Source organism: Mercenaria mercenaria, chromosome 16 (assembly GCF_021730395.1).
Source record: "Mercenaria mercenaria strain notata chromosome 16, MADL_Memer_1, whole genome shotgun sequence".
Classification (NCBI taxonomy): Eukaryota; Metazoa; Mollusca; class Bivalvia; order Venerida; family Veneridae; genus Mercenaria; species Mercenaria mercenaria.
Window position 1 is genome coordinate 52,078,095 of NC_069376.1, and position 19,467 is coordinate 52,097,561.

General features: G+C 34.1%; 1 protein-coding gene and 1 pseudogene across 6 annotated transcripts in view; both read right to left on the reverse strand.

Moving 5' to 3' along the window:
- Positions 1-3,789: 3,789 nt before the first annotated feature.
- Positions 3,790-5,671, reverse strand: LOC123541010 (uncharacterized; annotated as a pseudogene).
- A 3,807-nt stretch (positions 5,672-9,478) lies between these two features.
- LOC123540389 (cholecystokinin receptor type A-like) overlaps positions 9,479-19,467 on the reverse strand; it is a 50,254-nt gene continuing 40,265 nt past the window's right edge. For 3 of the 6 annotated variants that reach the window (XR_008367877.1, XR_008367878.1, XR_008367874.1), the window contains 2 exons: positions 11,163-13,737; positions 9,479-10,347 (listed from right to left, as the gene is read on the reverse strand). Coding sequence is in view for 1 of the 6 variants with exons in the window: in XM_053527075.1 (XP_053383050.1) it covers positions 12,199-13,443 (1,245 nt within the window). In the remaining 5 variants the exon portion in view is untranslated. Of the gene's footprint in view, positions 10,348-11,122; positions 13,738-14,897; positions 15,010-17,732; positions 17,934-19,467 lie in introns of those variants that run through there. The other 3 variants (XR_008367875.1, XR_008367876.1, XM_053527075.1) reach the window with 3 other exon arrangements.

Below are 19,467 nucleotides of genomic sequence, written 5' to 3' on the forward strand. Positions count from 1 at the left end.
AAATCTTTCTGACTTTCAAATGCTTCTTCAAAATAAGGTGAACCGTTGATAGTGATATGCCTACCTTTCGTGCAATATCACGAACTGTAAATCTGGCATCTCCTTCAATGATTTCCTTTATTTTGGAAATGATTTCTTTACGAGATGCAGATTTTGGCCTACCTGATTTCGGTGCATTTTTGATGGACTCTACACCAGACTCAAATTTCTTTTTCCACCGCCGAACTGTGTCATAAGACACACAAGAAGGTCCATAAGCAGTAGAAAGTTCAGTCATCAGCTGCTTCAAAGAACAACCAAGTTTTGAGCGAGCTTTGTTGTAAGCCCGTATTTCATCTTTCTTGTCGACGCTTCTACCAACCATTTTTACTACAGTGGTCAATGATTGCGTGTATTCAAATGGCAAATTTTATGTCTTACACTTAGTCTAACATGTACATTTATACACCGTTGTGTAGATATTGAATAACCCTATACAGGTAGGTATTGGTTTTTATCGTGCCCCACGTGGATATCGAGCTAGAGGACAATAAGCAATTCATATCGAACACCCCTCGTACTGTTCTGAAGTATGGGGCCACAATAAGTCAAAAGATATTGAGCGTGTACATATGAAATTTTGTAAAAGAATCTTAAATGTTAGAAGTAGCACTTGTAATGCAAGTGTTTATGGTGAGTTAGGTAGGCACCCTCTATATATTGATAGATATGTGAGAATAATAAAATATTGGTACAAATTAATAAATACTGATAATATTATATTAAGGAAAGTCTATGAACTAGGTGTATCTGATTGTGATATAGGTAAAAAGAACTGGGTATCGAATGTTAAAAACGTATTAGATATGTATGGCTTCTGAATATTTCAATAATACTAGTTTGATAGATTGTAAAATGTTCCCAAAGATTTTTAAACAAAGACTTATTGATAATTACATGCAAGAGTGGTTTGCATCTGTTGAAAATAGTGCCGTGTTAGATCTTTATAAAAATTGTATAACAACTCTCACATATAGATGTTACTTAGATTTATTACCTAAAAGTTATAGATTTTTGTTACAAGAATAAGAATATCTGCACATACTCTTAGAATTCAAACTGGTCGATACGGACAAAATAGAATACCACGTAATGAACGATACTGTTTATGTTGTAACACTATAGATATTGAAGATGAATATCATTTCATTTTAATATGCCCATGTTATATAGATATTAGAAGAAAATACATTAAGAAGTACTATTATAATAGACCATCGATGTACAAATTCATTGAACTTATTACTACAAATAAAAAGAGTATACTATTAAATCTTGCAAAGTATATTAAAGAATTTGTTAAAACTAGAAATATGATTATGAATGCTAACAATTAATATTAACATATGCGTCTTCTATTAGCAATTTTAACAACACATTTAAGCCTACTTGTTGACAGAATTGTTATAAATATATTATGAATGTTATATTATAACTGTTCATCCTCCGTCATTAAACATTACTATTTGTTGTTTAATTATTATATTATTCATAATTATCATATGTTTGAAAGATCATGTTAACGTGACATTGTATTATCAAAATATGTTGTTTATTATGCATGACGATGTACCATGTACAAGTCTTAAATAAAATTCTGTTCTGTTCTGTTCTTATGGTTAACTTATTGTAACTGTCAAAACATGAATTTACGTACGTTTGTTACTGCTGTTATGGTGTATTTAAATAACATTATATTGCTTCCAATTTCATTGAAATATGTCAATATTTGACAGAGAAAAAGCTAGGGGCTTGAAAAAGTGTCATTAAATGCAATATGGCACCTACGATATCGTGATGAGAGCTAGTGTATCTAAACATCTATTAACGACACCTATGATATAGTGGCGAAGGTTCATTTAGTATCGACATCATGTTATCAAACGCATGGTAAAACCACCATTGATTAAATTTTCCGACATGAACGTCTCTTTTCCGTATCACAAATTGAAGTCTTTTAGTGACTAGGATAGCCAATTTAAAACTTTATCATAACAGAATACCGCTTAAGCCGGTGCTAGGGGTGTTGCAAATTTTATTACCTCTCATAAACAGGTTCGGTCGAACCGGGTCTTATTTTGGTTGATTGCATCCTGTACTTCAAAAGGACCTTCTTAAAGATTTTATTAATTATCACAAAAGCAGTATTTAAGTGCCTTATGGCGGCTGTAAAAGGTCTCCCCGTAGTTGGACTCAGTGTTGTTATAATTTTCTGATCCTCTGGGATCATGGAGTACATTTTGTTCTATTATTATAATAATAAAACTCCGCTTAAGCCGGTGCTACCGGGCGTGAGGGGTGTTGCACATTTTATTTCATCTCATGAACAGACTTGATCAAACCTAGCCTGCTTTTAATTTGCTTGGCTGCATTCGGATCTTCATATAGGTTTTATTAAATTTAGCGTCGGTCATTTCTTGATGCGCATTATCAATAGTTGACACCATAACAGCATATGAATGCTGATTGCAGATAACAGTATTTACTAAAGAAATTAAATTATTTTTGTTATGTTTTGGAAATACGGAATCCGGAAATCAAAATCGGAATAAATCTCAAGCTTATTATATATTTTTGTGAAAACATAAATAAATATCTATATAATTGGAGGAGCACAAATCGCGAAATATTTACGATAAATTGCCAAAAATGGTGTTTAAATTGCCGTCAGATGTAAAAGTCAATAGCGGCAGATGAGTCAGATAATGAGTAGGCAATTACGTAAGTTTTATTGAAACTTAAGATTTGAAATAAGTTTTAGAACTATTATATATCTTTGTTTGTTACAATCATTAAATAAAGTTATTATTACCATTATTATTGCTGATGGTATTGAGAAAGATCTAGACTTCTTTCATTTTAAATTTTCAGGTTTTAGTTAATTCACTCAGTAAATGTCTACATACGCTGTTATAGGTGGTCCTTTGGTCTAGTGGTAACACACTTTGTCAATTCAGAGACCCGAAGTTCGAATCCCTGTTCAGGCGCTGCAAATTTCTGAAATGCTCTCTGACTGAGAGACCAGTACTAGTTCTTGCCAGGAAAGGAAGTTTCGCATGTATCGGTGCTATACACTGGGAGCAAGTTCTGATCTAGACAGTCTATTGAAATAGATTTAGGCTAAAATAGCCTGACATGTCTATATCAAACAGATTTCTCTCTCTGTTCTGGGGACTCCCTCTCTCGTTCTGTTTGTTTGGTCAGATCGCTCTATGTCTGTTCTCGTAATGGATAAATTGGTGCACTGCGTGCTCCCTTTGTATCTTAAACATTTTTGAATGAAAAGTCATTTGAAAGGTAGAAAACCCTGTTTAAATTTTACTAATTTTCCAATTCACAATTATCTTTCTTTTTCTGTTACTGTTGATTAAAAGTTTATATGCGTCGTAAAACATGAAGATTCAACCCGGCCCTTCGTCGTTGTTTAATTTTAAATAAGATGGATTTAAAAAATGACGAATTTGACTTGTGTATCAACCACCATTTGCAAAACGAGAAATAAAGAGGACGAGTTATTGTTTATTTACTATCAACTGAAACATTATATAAATATTGCATTCCTTAGAGGGTGATATGAAAAATATTTCGAGGGGTGAATATTTATCATATCACCCTCTAAGGAATGCAATATTTATTTTATTATACCGAATACACAGTAGGTCTGAACAATCATTGAAAAAATTATGTAACGTGTTCTATGATTTATTGAAATAATCAATAAAAAATTAACATTAAAGACAATAGAAAATCAGTCTATCAGTGTATCTCATTGTAGTTTGTACAGTACATTTAGTTCTGAAATAATCACAGTCTTAAGTCACATGTACCAGGCACTGATTTGTATTTCCATAAAAATGGAAATGTACATTTGAATTGTTCATTGTTGGATTTATTGAATACTGAACGTTTCTCAATAATTGATCTACACTTTCTGCAGCAAAATAGTTTGTATTTGCAGACACTGTTTGGTTGAGAACACCAACTGGTACTGACATTCTGCTTGTGTCCTGACTACGACTACCTGAATAACTGACTTTATTTTGTTCTTTAAAATTATTTTCCTTATTTTCACTTGTTACTTCCACAAATACATTATCATCCCTAAACCCTTTAAGAAGTTCTTCTTCTGATATTTCTGGGAATTGATTTGGCTTTTCCGAGGAGTTTGATGACAGAGCTGCACTTAAAGTGGATGGAATTTCACGCTTTTTCCCCTCAGTGAGTCGGTTGGAGTAACTGCGAATTGATGATTCCGATTTATGTCCAGATGTTCTCATTAGATGCCTTGCCTCAATTCCAGCAGCATCCATAGCAGTGATAGATGTAGCTCTAATACTATGGTTAGTGTATATTTTTGACAAATTTCCTAGTTTGGAGATTTGGACCATGTAGTTAGACAATGGGTTTTTTTCAACCGGTGCTTTACAGTACCAAATTATTGAGGAAGTTTCAAAAGATTCAGATGGCCTTTGCACCAGAGCATCAAGAGCAGGATGAAGTTTTTGGATATATTTCTTAAACGAGGCCACTGGGCACATTAGATCGTCCGGCCGTGCATACATTTACCCTCTCCAATTGTGTCATCCGGTGTAGCTTTTGATCTACAAATAAATATTAACATAGTAAAAGTGATTTATTTTCACAAATCCGTGCCTATTAAAATGCTTTTTTGAAAATAAAATCCAGCATTATCGGGCATTTCCGTATTCTCCGGTAAATACGGAAAAAAACCACAACAACAAAAGTCGTCATGATCGGCCTGTCATGATATCAAAGAAATTTAATTTTAAAAATTTAATTATAAAAAAAAAACAAAAAAAAAAAAACAAAACAAAACACATTGCTCTAAATATTAATTGAAACTTACCCATGATTTTTATCTGCCTCATCTATGTTTTGGTATACGTATTCAAGGCCAGTAGCATCGGATGCAACAGCAAATGTTGATTTTGTCATGGATCGAAGGTTTTCCCTACCTCGTCGGCAAAGGAAATACATAACATCAAACCAAACTTTGTATTGCAGTCCACATGGTGTGTCCACATTGAACACAACAGAATGTTTGTCGTACAAGATTTTCAAGTCCTCGCTAGATATAGGGGGTTTGTGTTCCACAGATCCAAGTCCACACTTTTTTAAGTCATTCACTTTCGCTTTGAATATTTGCTGGCAACTGCTGAATTCTTTGTCTCTACTTATATCAACTGAACACTTTTCCTTCAGGTGTTTAGATAACCCATATTTGTATGAGTTCAGAGTTGAAGTTTTTACATTTTCCCTTGATCGATTTCGAACTGAAGCAAAAAAATTCCAGAGTTCCGTGTTTAATTCCTCTTTTGAAAAGTCCTCGAAATTGCTTCTCTCTCCCAAATATTCACGGAATAAAGCAACACTACGCTTCACGAGGCGCTTTGTATTGTTTGAGTCCTTTTGGTCAAGTAAAGATTGCAGGTCTTCTTCAGTTACTGCGGCAAATTTGCTACAAGACATGTTTTTCTTTTCTTTCTGTCAAAGTTTCTATATTTTGACACATTAATCTCGTCTGTTGTTAGACAAACGCTTCACAGCTAATATCAATAAGCGTCTAGTCAACATTGATCATCAAAGTATGTAACTCAATGTGAAAGAAATACCGACAATATCATATCAACCAACGGGTGATCTGAAAAAAAAATCACATGCGCAGAAAATTAAAATAGCTTTTCTGCGCATGAGATATGAAATTACTGGTAAATATGAAATATTTTCAAAGTTAAACCAATGGGAAATTTGCATTGGACATTTATATGAGGTATAATAATGTTAATTATGCTGGCTTGTTGATATGACGTTTAGCACTTATCATGCTGTACACGACTGATTCTGCCTTTGCGACCAGTGTAGACCATGATCAGCCTGCACACCCGTGCAGTCTGATCATGATCTGCACCGTTCACCATTCAGTCAGTATCTTTTTGGTAAGCACCCCTTTTAACAGTTAATGGTGCTGTCCAAATTTAAAGATGGACAAGTTCATTATAGTTTAGTAAGGGTTAATACTGTATATAATGATTATTTCGTTTAGATTATAAGAACTCTTGTTTTTTGGATATGGAATCTGTCTGTTATTTCTGTAAAATTCCGAATGAACGGGAACATATGTTACCAGAAAGTAAATAAAAAGATGAACTTTAAACATACAAGCGGAAATCACTGTGGCAACATAAATCAAAACATTTGAGCTTACATGTAATGAGTTTGATTTTATGATATAATATAATAATCTAATTGTTTCATGTAGTTACAGCATATGAATATTTACTCTTGTCGTTATCCTTGCCTTTACAGTGAGGACACAAACTCAGAATTCACTTGTCTGCAACGGATGTGACATCTGAACTTGACAAATATTGATGAGTTTAGTTTTCAAGGTCAACTATTTATTTTATTGGAATCGATGAAAGCTTCCTTAGTTCACATTTAACTACACTGTTCAATTTCCTCCTACGTCGATTCGTATCTGAAATGCCTCCTATGTTATGTGCAGCACAGCCATAGCCTTGGTCTTTTTGCTGAGCGGCTGACAACTGTACTCTTATGTTAAGGACGTATGCTAGAATTTGGTGTGAAAATTTTCCCAATAACAGAATTTCTTTAAACTTTGGATATTGAAGGACAATCGTCTAAGAAACAAAAAAATGCAATAAAAATCATGGGTCACCGGATTCAAAAAAGAGTTATCTGCCCTTGAAAACGTCATTTTTGGGGGAAATGCCGTTTTCAAGGGCAGATAACTCTTTTTTGAATCCGGTGACCCATGATTTTTATTGCATTTTTTTGTTTCTTAGACGATTGTCCTTCAATATCCAAAGTTTAAAGAAATTCTGTTATTGGGAAAATTTCCGCCCATCTCATATACAAGGAATTCTAGCGTACGCCTTTAATATATCTGTTGTCATTCTTTGTAAACAGAACCTTTTGAGATCTGTCTCAATTTAAACTAACTGTCCCAGACAAGAATCATTAATGAATGGACATCATAACTGATTCGCACTTTCGGCGCTGGTTTGTCAGACTTCCTGCAAATTAGGTTCAAGCTTCTAAAATGAATTTTGAAAACCTTACTATATCAGGTTATTTCTGAATAGGCACTAGCTGATAGTATTTGGAATCAGTCTGAACATCCGCGTCGATTTATCAGTATAAACTAGCCATATCGTTGCTGAATATATGTAGTGTGATGTTTAACCTTTAATATTGCAATATTTTGTTTAATTGTTAAAACAATCCCACATTGCTAGCGATGAAAATTGTCGACAATCACGGTGTGAATTAAAGTTCAGAGCTCAGGCGCAAAGAATTTGAACCACGGGTGTTTATACATTATTGTTTCAACTTAGTTTGTGTTTTCAAGATGTATCATATATTTACATAAGACTTAATTACTCCTTTTATTAATCTTTAGTTATTATCTATTTGTCGTTACATGCTTAGAAAGACAAGCACTTGAACAGTAGAGAATGTAAAAGAGTAGACTAAATAGTCGCCACACAACAAGTAAACATACTTGATGGTCAACATTCCAGCCAGTCTGACACGATCCGTCTCATCAGTTCTTTGAGCGCTTTGATCTTTGAAATCAGTGTTACACATAACTTTCAGATCGTGTCTTTCATTTCTTACTGTTTAAAACGTGTAATTAAATCTAAAACGTCGGTATATTACAAATGTATCTGTACATTTTCACGTCAATTAGTTTCTAACGAAGTGCGGTGTGTTGTCCAAGACATGCAGAATAACGAGCTTTCATGTACGAAAATGTTAGCGTCATGTAATATTTATCAAATCAAAGATTTTTTCAGCATGATGTTTCCGTGTGTTGTCATAATCATATTAATATTGTATTTATATACGCTTGAACCATTGATATCTATTACTTTCTAACATCATCATTTAAGTAATATAGTAGTTTTGTGTTTAACTTATTTTACAGACAATAATTGTTTGCCTTAACACCTATCATGCTAGTGTGTATGTCGGTTTGGATCAATTCGAATAAACTTATTAAAGACACATTTCATTTTCGTTTCATATCTTCCTTACTGTAATGGTCATTTATATAACCTTCGTATAACGGCAACATACAAAATATTATTGATTTGATAAGCGGACAAGTCTTAGTTAACGTTTTATAAAATGACAAGCGTTTCATTTTGTATCCACTTATACTCAAGTTGGGATCAATTCATTCCGTATTCAAAAATAATAATCATGTTAAAATTGTCATTTTTCATTTCTGTTGATTCTTCGAATGTGTAAGTTTTTATTTGAAAATATCAAGTGGCAGCGGTCAGATTCAATAGAGAGAGAGAGAGAGAGAGAGAGAGAGAGAGAGAGGGGGTGGGGGGGGGGGGGGGGGGGGGGGGGCGTGTAGCAGGGAAGGGAGTTCTAGACTTGAATTTTTGTTCTATTTTTTGCGGACTTCAGCTTTATCATAATTATTTTATTAAATTACGGATAATGACTTCTGCGCACGATACATTTTCGATATGAAAATGCTCAAGCATGTAAATATAAGAAATAAAGATTATAGATGTATTATTAGGTATTTTCCTTCAGTATGTATATAGTTAAAGTCCTTGATTCATATCTAACGAATTTAGATCTTTTGTAACTACACTTTCATCGTTTTAAAAGAAAATGTCCATTAAATTTCCAAAGTATATTCTTATAGATTTTAGAATACTAGATATCTCGTGAAATTTTTGTTTTCGTTTCACAAGACAGCTCCGCTACGTGATATATTAATCCGTGTGCGTTCTTATATAGTGGCATTGATATCTAAAGGCATTAAATTGTATCATATCAAAGCCATCTTATATGCTTCAGTAAATTTTATGATCCGCACTAATTAGGGGACCTTCAAAGGATCTTGATAACCTAGGTGACATATGTTTTATCATGTCATTTTGCATAATAGTTACGTAATGATTTCCGGTAGATCACTTAAAACAGCAACTTCAGTATGTACATGTCATTCAAGTCGGAGAAAAATATATACAACTATTTGAAGTTGTAGAAAAAATAGATATATGAAAACAAATGACATTTTAAAATGTAAGGAACAAGTTTTATATGTGTATGATGTGTGGAATTAGACTGGAAATGCTTGTTCTTTTCTGACGAATATAAGAATACAGCAGACTTTTCAGGTAAGGTATGATTAAAAATATACATGTCTTTAATCAAAGCATACCGTAGAATAAATTACTTGACAGAAATCATCTTTACAGTGGCGAAACAATTCGTAATATAATGAAAAAATTTTGTAGGTTTTCTTAAAACTAATAATTCAATCATAAACTTTATAAATATCTTCCTTTGTAACAAGTATTTTGCGGATTGGCTGATTAATTTAAAAATGTAACTCGAGCGACCGATACGCGCTAAGCGTATAAATTTGTACGCTAAGCGTATATTTTACCCGGTAAACGCGTAAAAATACACGGTAAGCGTGTACTTTTATAGATCTACCGATTGAAATACACAGTAAGCGTGTAAATTTACACGGAGAACGTGTAAATTTGCACGCTAACCGTGCATTATGGTACCGCTCGAGCGATTTCAGACTTTTGACCAAAACGGTACGTCATATTTTATTACGTTTGGTACACAACTAACTTTATTTCGACAATCCCTTTACTGCCTCCGAACTACAGTAAGCACGCTTCCCTGAAGTTAATGCAATTCAGTCTAATTAATTAATATTGGTGTTCATTCATAAACGAATTAATAGCCAGTAAATCAAAATAACGGTAATTAAATTACTTCGGAACTTGAAGAGTAATAACGGGTTACACATCAGGCCGCACCATGTGGACTCCATTATTACATTTTTTTTTATATTTCCCTTCCTCTGTCCCTGGAGCTGATACATTGATATCAATACATAGCTATATTAATACAATACCATATTCTCTTAATACCCAAAGGCGCGATCGATGTGTACGGTGTATTTAGGCAGCATTCATATAACTTCAAACTTATATTGAATATTTATCACTATTTTATTCAGATTTCGTGACAAACAACGCTCTGTAAAACATATCTAGCTCGATAAAACCAATCTATGTCTATGATCGGCCTAAAAACCTCAAAACATACTTTAAACATCTCTTTCAGCTAAATCTTTTAAGATTCTATATCATCTGATGATATAGAATCTTAAAAGATTTAGTTGAAAGAGAAAATACATGTGTCTAAAATATCTGATATGATGATCATATCAGATATTTTAGACACATGTATTTTATTTCAACCACTTGTTATCTTAAGGTTTCGATGGAGGCCTTGAGAAACAAAAATCAAACAACACCAAATCATAGAAAGAAAGAGTTGTTTGACATGAAAATTGAACAGCATGTAAAACATGTATATTACTTTACGAAACAAGTGTCAGTATACTGCTATAAACATTGAATTCCGGAAAAGGGCTGCCTAAAGAGGCTCCACTTCCGGACAGTTAAACGCCTTTAAAAACTCACCATTTTCAAAGAACAGTTACACATGTTTGTTTTGATGCATTTGCAATAGCGTGCGAGTGGTGAAATTTCGCATAACAAGGTGGAACACAGTTTTCAGCAATTGTTTATCTTTATTTCTTTACAAATGGCATTCACTTACTAAGGGAGACAACTGTTCCCGATTATTTTAAATACAAATGGCATTCATTTTCAAAGGGAAACAACTTTTTCCGATTATTTTAAGTAATCTTTGAGAAAAAGTTGTCTCCCTTTGAAAATGAATGCCATTTGTAAAGAAAAAATGATAAACAATTGCTGAAAACTATGTTCCACCTTGTTACGTGAAATTTCACCACTCGCACCCTATTGCAAATGCATCAAAACAAACATGTGTAACTGTTCTTTGAAAATGGTGAGTTTTTAAAGGCGTTTAACTGTCCGGAAGTGGAGCCCCTTTAAGCAGCCCTTTTCCGGAATTCAATGTTTATATCAGTATACTGACACTTGTTTCGTAAAGAAATATACATGTTTTACATGCTGTTCAATTTTCATGTCAAACAACTCTTTCTTTCTATGATTTGGTGTTGTTTGATTTTTGTTTCTCAAGGCCTCCATCGAAACCTTAAAATAAATCTAGCATTTATAAAAATAATCAAAGAAAATATAATTAACAGCTTATCTATAGATCGATTTATATTGATCAATTCACTTTTCTAAAAAGCTTCCTTGGCTAAGTGGTTACGGCCTCTGACTTCGAACCAATTGCCCCTAGGTTGGTTCGAACTCATCTCTGGTGCGGAATTCATCCAAACTAATCGACTGTCTACCTCTACACACTTGTGTGCCTGTGTCCGAAATAATGCGGCACTAGGGGAGATCCTCAAGCATTAAGGTTTAAATATCGTAAAATGACCGAATCGGTCAGGGTGACTTAAAAACTTAACACAACGGAATTTTATAATTGTCACTATTCCTAGAAAATGTGTACTAGGTAGTTTGGCAGGCTCAAAGAGATAAACTCAAACCAAAATATTGTGTTACATGATGTTGTTGACATAGTGAAATTCATCCGACTTTGGAAACGTACCTACGTTAAACTTGATGAAAGTTTAAATTCAGAATCCTTGCCAAATCATTTGTGACTGGTACCTTTTTGTAATTATTGTTAAAAAATATGGAACTTGGTGTGAAATAAAGGCCAGTATTTAGTATTACATTTAACTTTTTCATTCTCCTAATTAAACTGCGATAACAACGTACGCTTCTCTACTTAAACCGCTTCAATTCACTGTTCATTTCTCAGTGCCCAATTTCTCTCCACTTAAACTGCTTCACTTCACTGTTTATGTCTCAGTGCCCTATTTCTCTCCACTTAAACTGCTTCAATTCACTGTTCATTTCTCAGTGCCCTATTTCTATCCACTTAAACTGCTTCACGTCACTTCACTGTTTATGTCTCAGTGCCCTATTTCTCTCCACTCAAACTGCTTCAATTCACTGTTTATTTCTCAATGCCCTATTTCTATCCACTTAAACTGCTTCACTTTACTGTCTCAGCGCCCAAATTAACAGTTCCAGCCTTAATATTCTTTGTTAAAGCACACAATGTGTTTAGCCATTCTGCTCCTGGTCTTTGCTCGTATATATTTTCCCTATTTTAATTTCTGAAACAAAACGCAAACTTCCGTAGTAGCCGCTTGGTTTCGTTCCGAAATCTATTGTCCCAAAAACTGTATATGACGGGGTTAGCTGCATTATTTATTAGATATGATCTTAACATAAGATCAAGTAATAAAGATTCCGTAACTGTCATATCAGTCCAAAGAGCTTCTTCAACTGTATCCATGATGGAAATAACAATAAAAGGTAGATAAGAAATTACGAAAACAATAGTTATTGTCATCATCATAAGTGTTATCTTCATTTTGTTCTTTTCTTCAGCTTTTGATCCCGGTTTCTTATGCCGTATCATTGTGCACATAGTTTTTGCCGTTTCTGTACGATTAGGCTTACCTTTTGAGTTTTTAAACTTTACATTTAAAACTTTTTTCTCTGTCGTCTCCGTTTCGATGGCAGAGCTTTGAAATTCAGCGTTAGTAACGAAATGTGTATCTGTGATATCATCAGTCAATGCATTATTCAACGCGCTAGTAAGCTCTTCACCGCCATCTTCCTCGTCTTGATTGTCAACTGTGAAACAAAAACAAATCTTTTTAGATTTCTTCAAAGTTATCTCCACTGACATTTTATCATGCTGATATATTTTCCGGCAGATAAAACCATAGATTATGATTAGAAACAATACTGACATTACAAAAACTAACATATTGAAACCCAAATATCCAACGGCTAGATCAGATCCGTGATATTCGTCGGCAATGAAACATTCCACACCCGTGAGATTGTTCACCGGCGTCAGTACAGAACTTTGCCCGTATATGAAACCATTTGGAATAGAAATTACAACTGCGCCAAATGTTGCGAGTAAACACGCTTTTCTATCACCGAAGTCTCTAATTTGTCTTTTTAAAGGCCTGCACACTTTGAAATATCTGTCTAGTCCAACAACTAGAAGAATAAACACCGAACTGAGAGTGCAAGCACCTATAAAGAAACTCAATACTTTACATACATTAGTATGTGTGTATGTCAAAATCAGAGTCAAGTCAAGAAGATGGTATGGTATTCCAAATAGACACACAGCCAGATCTGCCATCGCTAGACTTAGGATATAGCATCTAGCGCTAGATCTAGTGAATTTCGTTTTATAGACGATAAGTACAAGGGTATTACCGACAATTCCAATCACCATGATGGTCACGAGCAACACTGTAAGAGGAAGATACTTTAATCTTTCTGATTTATCCAGTTCCTCAAGGGTAATATTATTTTCATTTTCCATTTTCTTTAAAAATGGCGTCACGTCTAATTAGCTAAGACTTCTTATTTTTTCTTGGTTCCGGTTTGCAAATATGTATCACGAATCATGTAAGCCGTAAGAATTGTCGTTTCTAAATCACCTTTTTGCTCCAGAGTTCAGGAACTTTGTTCAGCTCAAAATTCAACACTACAATGTGGGAAAACTTCAAATAATGGAACTGAAAGTTTAGTAACACGTTTTTAAATGTTTCTAAAATATTGTAGCATTTCCAGAGAGACTGTATAACTTGGGTTTTCTTTTTCCTTCGTCTGGTTCCTGAAATATACAAGAAATTATACAATTATTGTTGTTAGTAAAACTCACCAATAACGTTAAAAAAAAAGAATTGCAATTCAGATACTGGTAGCACCAGTTTGCCTAACTAATATACAAGGACACATCATATACAAATATTACCCGTATTAGTAGTATTATCTTTAGTTTATTTTAAAAGCAATCAGAGCCATAAATAACAACATTGGACCGCAAGCAACAGAAACAGTAGTGGAAAAAATATAGCAGACGGGTTGGTTCAGAAAGACAAACGGATTGGGGTAGACAAACGGGTTGAGTGTTGAAGCAATGTATTTTCAACCAGTTAGAACAGACAGTGCAAATAAAATGACTCATCACTGGGAAATGTTCTAACATTAAAAATTTCAAACTGAATAAAAAAACATACAATATAGGGTCAATTTCAGGTATAAGTACAGCAATATGATTATATAGCGTTCTTCATGTAAAAATAATTTCATCAATAACATTTTCGTTTGTGCGATAATACTGTACTCCACTACATTTGTGTTATGTGTATTAGATATCAGAAAAGCTTTAATATTTTTTATAAGTAAGATGATAGTGATAACAGTACATGGTATTTTAATTTATTCAACAAATGTACGCCTCTTTTTAAAGAACAAAGAAATACATAAGTTTTTAATCTGACTTCTTAATTTATTTTTCCTGGAACTACTTTCGCCCCATGTGGTTCTGGGACGATCTGTGTATGAAAAGAATTGGAACCACTGCCTTACCCTTGCATGATCGTAAGAGGCGACTAATAGGTTAGGGTCTTAACACTTGGTTTTGCAGTAATTCTGTGATTCCAGCAGGTATGCAAATTTTGATTCCATACCTCATGTTTTTATTTCGATGTAAATGAGATGTGGAACCAAAATTTGTTGTCCTGTTTGGCGCCATATAACCTATACTGTGTTTGGTGCGCAGTAAAACCCAAATAAATAAATAAATAAAAGGAACTACTTTCGTATCTATACTGACGAGATAAAGAAACGCCTCATTGAAATCTGGCGTTATTTTTTTCCTAACGCTTTTAATTGTTGTGAAATGTAGTAAATCTACATGTACTCTGACCGACAAACACAGTGAACAAAAACTCGCGCGATTTCATTCAGCCATTTGTTCACTTCATGTACCTGGTCATGATTTCCTCGTGCAGTCCGTGCATGTAAACCATGTGGTTTGATTGAACGATTTTTGCACATGTACATGTGTAATACGACACACAACCATATTTTCAGCTATTCTCTGAAAAAAAAAAACATTAGTTTTCGTAATGCCGAGGCTGAATTCTGAAGAGAGGGCTCAGGTTTTGGCTATGCTTGAATGTGGGCGAACGCAGGAACAAGTTGCTAGACGTTTTAACGTCTCTCGTTCGACAATTGTGCGTCTTATTCGACGTGTTAGAGACACGGGAACGTCTATCGATAGACCACGTTCAGGTAGACCGCGTGTAACGTCAATACGACAGGATAATTATATACGTCAACGTCATTTACGTGACAGATTTGTGACGGCGCAATCTACGTCACGTATAGTTGTAGGTAACCGTGGACGTCCAATTAGTCGACATACAGTGAGAAATCGACTCAGAGAACGCGGAATTACCTGTCGTAGGCACTACCGCGGTCTAATTCTAACGTTACGCCACCGTCACCAACGTCTTATTTGGGCCCGCAACCATCGCGGCCAGCGTTGGCAGAACGTAGTGTTCAGTGACGAGTCGCGTTTCAACTTGTGGAACGCCGACGGACGTATCCGTGTCTAAGACGACGCCATGAACGCTACGCAAACAATTGCGTTTTGGAGCACAATCGTTACGGTGGAGGTGGAGTAATGGTGTGGGCAGCAATCAACCATAGGTTTAAGTCCCAACTCGTCGTTTGCCAAGGTAATCTCACAGCCAGCGTTACATCGACCAGATATTACGTCATGTAGTTGTCCCTTTATTCCGTCAACGTCAAGGATTAGTCTATCAGCACGACAACGCGCGACCTCACGTTGCACGCGTCACCAGGGACTTTCTACAGGCTAGAAACATTAATGTTTTACCTTGGCCGGCGTGTTCACCGGACTGCAATCCGATTGAACACGCGTGGGATTATCTCGGACGGCGGTTACGCCAACATCAACCCCAGCCAGCAAACGTCCGGGAACTGAAAGCAGCGCTGCACCAGGAGTGGGCCAGAATCCCACGGTATCTGTTACGCAACTGGTGCGGCTCTATGAGGCGTCGCCTTGCTGCTGTGGTTGCTAGCAGAGGTGGCCACACGCGCTACTGATTTTTCTAATGCAATTTCTCCGACCGGGCTATTAAAATTCAAGATTTAAGCTTAATGCGACAATGAAATGATTTCATATTGACCATAAAGTCTTGTTAAGCATCTAATTTGCGAATGGAATTGTTCTTTTCTAATTTTGAATCACGGTTAACCAAAAATTGTATACCGAGTTTGAATGAGGCGTTTCTTTATCTCGTCAGTGTATCATGGTACATTCTGGTAATCAAAACGTACGGATTGCATTATCTGAACATAAGCCTCCAGGTTGTTTTTATCAGCTGTGCTCCTGGCATTCTTTCAAATGCATATTTATATTTGTCAGCATAAAATAATATGAAGTCATTACTCATATTTGCAGATGTTTGCAATACACAAAAAGCGTCGTAGGTTTGTCATGATAATATTGCGGAATATAAGAATGTAGCTAAATATATTCATTTTTTCTGTATTCGGTATTATTTGATACATTATTTTCTTAAAATGTTGAAAATGTCCGATTTTTTTATAAATGAAAACCACATATAAATGTATAAATGTGATTTTGTATTGCAGCCTCGTTTACATGTATTATTGTTGTAAATACCTCATATTGCATGTTTTGTACATGTTTGAGAGAATAAAAGAGATGTTCTGTTCTGTTCTGTTCCGGTAAAGTAAATTGGTGAAAGTTATGCAAGAATCATTATAGTATATTAAAGGTCTGTAGGAGAGATATAACAGCATTAAATCGAAACGATAAAATTTATTTGAAAACGCTGTGAGGGGAACAGTTTGCATATATATGTACGCAGTGTACATTGACCTATATGAGGCAAATTATATTGTCTCCAAAACGTAAGTTAGACTTAAAAATAGTGTTCAAAAACCAGAAAGTTAATATGTTTTTGTTAATATTGAAACAAATAAGTGAAGTTTTGTATTTTTCAAACTGACATATATTTTTTATTGTGTGTTGCCTATTTTGGGAACTCCTTTCACAATTATGAAGTGTTTAAGAAGAATTATGATGCTAGAGATTTATGTCAAACAAAACGCGCATACGATAAGTGTTGTGTTTCCCTTTGATTGCCAGCAATACAGCTAAGTATTGTCATATTTCATGAAAGGTAAATCGAATTATTGTGTATACATTTATCACTGACATATTGGAATATAACGCATGCAAGTTTAATAACTTTAGTAATACATTGAATCAGAATCACTAAATAAAAGAATCCCATATATTCAAAAAGTTGAAGATACAAAATAAATTTGGTGGTCTAGCCAGTTCAATCTTTAGTTTGAATTTACATCTTATTGATCCAGTAAACGTAGATATAATAAATAACGAAGAAGGAAATTAATAAAAACAATCACATTTTTGCACAAACATTGCATTGCCACTACTTATCAAACGGATTTTGCAGTTATATAATATTTTAAAAATATAATTTAGATCTCTTTTCAGTATCTAAATCATTGTAGGTGCGTCACTGCAAATATCCCATATGTTAATATCAGGTTAGAAACATCATTGTAAATAAATATGTGAAAGATACACCATGATAAAAAGAAAAAAAGAACTTAATCGATATCAACAGCTAATGCTTTATTCTTATCATCTTATTTATGAACACAATCTTCCACGTAGATCTGCAAATTAAAAAAAAATCTGCAGGAAGATAATACAAGTATAGTGCTTAAAATTACCTGGATATATACATCCAACATGCGAATATACTTTTCTTTAGACAACTTCATTCCAATTGATATCAACACAACAAACCCATAGAGCTTAGAAACGTTTTTAAACACGCCATCAAAGATAACAGAACATTACCTCAAGTTACCTAATAGTAGAAAATATCTAATAATTATCTTCTTTCTTTAGATAGTTCAGTGTTTCCGCGTGCCTTTGTTATATCACTCTAATAGAGCAGCCAAAATGACTGGCACACTTTATGCTGTAATTCGCCATCCAATAAAAATACAGTTTCTGATATCACATAGTCGTGTGGATAGGATGTTGATTTTTACATAAGAAAAAAATGAGTTTTAACTATTAATTAATGCATTCAATTGCAATTTTGGTTGCCGATTTTGTTTTAGGCGACTGACATTAGTACATTAATCTTGTGGAAAGGGCCACCTTTTATATCATTACTCTAATATGATTTATACGAAAGTAAACGTATTTTTCTAAAATGCATAGTGAATGTGAATAGTGAAAAATATTACATATATATACAGTTTGGCCCAACAAATTCAAACCTCATAATTTTCACATATTAACGCATCTTCCTTTTCTTGCTTAGGTTTTGGGCAGGCATTTCAACCTTACGTTGCTTTGAAACAAAGAAATCAGTGTGTGATTACTTCAAAAGCATTTCAATTAAGAGTTTGACACCCACACACAAAACATAGAGAACTAAACTGAGTTTTTTTTTATCTTCCGCAGGACTTGGGATTCTCATCCTACTTTGACATGTACGGAAGAAAAAACAGCACACGGTTTTAATAAAACCATCTGAAGTTCTTTATTCTAAGGATCAAAGAATAATGTTTAAGATTTTGTAATTGTTTATATTATGAAGGAATACTTAACGTTAGTCGTTTAAAGTATAAAATTTCCACAGTAAATGGTGTGTCTTGTTTTCAGAACAAAGAACAAAGAACTTTTTCTACCTGTTTCGTATACTTACTGTATTTCATTTTTTTTAAATATAGATGCAATTAGATTTTGTTCATTTGAATGCTGTTCTGTTGCTCTGTAGAAAATCACATATAATCCAAAATAGTTTCTTTTTATATTATGGTAAAGATTTGAACATTTATTTTTCCTTTTATGTTAATTATAACTGTCGCCACATTTTGAGTGATAATCATTAAAAGAAAAGCGATTGTCGACAGAAACAGAACAAAGTTTTGTTGTTACAAACACTTAAAGGTCCATTACTAAGGGAAAGTGAGTTGGCAATTTTTTTCATAGCCAGTGCATAGACTTCTGCAAGACACTAAATAATGAAGATTGGCAGGTCAAAATTTACAGAAGGTCTTTCGAACTCAAAGAAATGTATGTGTATTATGTTGAAATTTCAATGAATCGACAGAATGACCCCCAGGTCTTTTTAACTTTCTTCATACTTCATAGAAAAATAATTGTACATATAGTGCGACATATTTCGAATTTCTACATACCAACTTTCATTTTCCAATAAAATGAAATAGTTTCTGTGCTTTTTAAAAGAAATTAAAATGTTCACTTTCCTTAAGAGTGTCACTAAAATAGATGACAATAAGTACACAAAGTCGTATCATATTCACTGTTTGTGGAATCTCAAACCATCTCTTCGTGTGACTTAAAACATACAACATTTACGAGTAATGGAGATAAATGCTATCATTGTGCTTTCAAAAACAAAAATAAATAAAATGGATTTGCCGT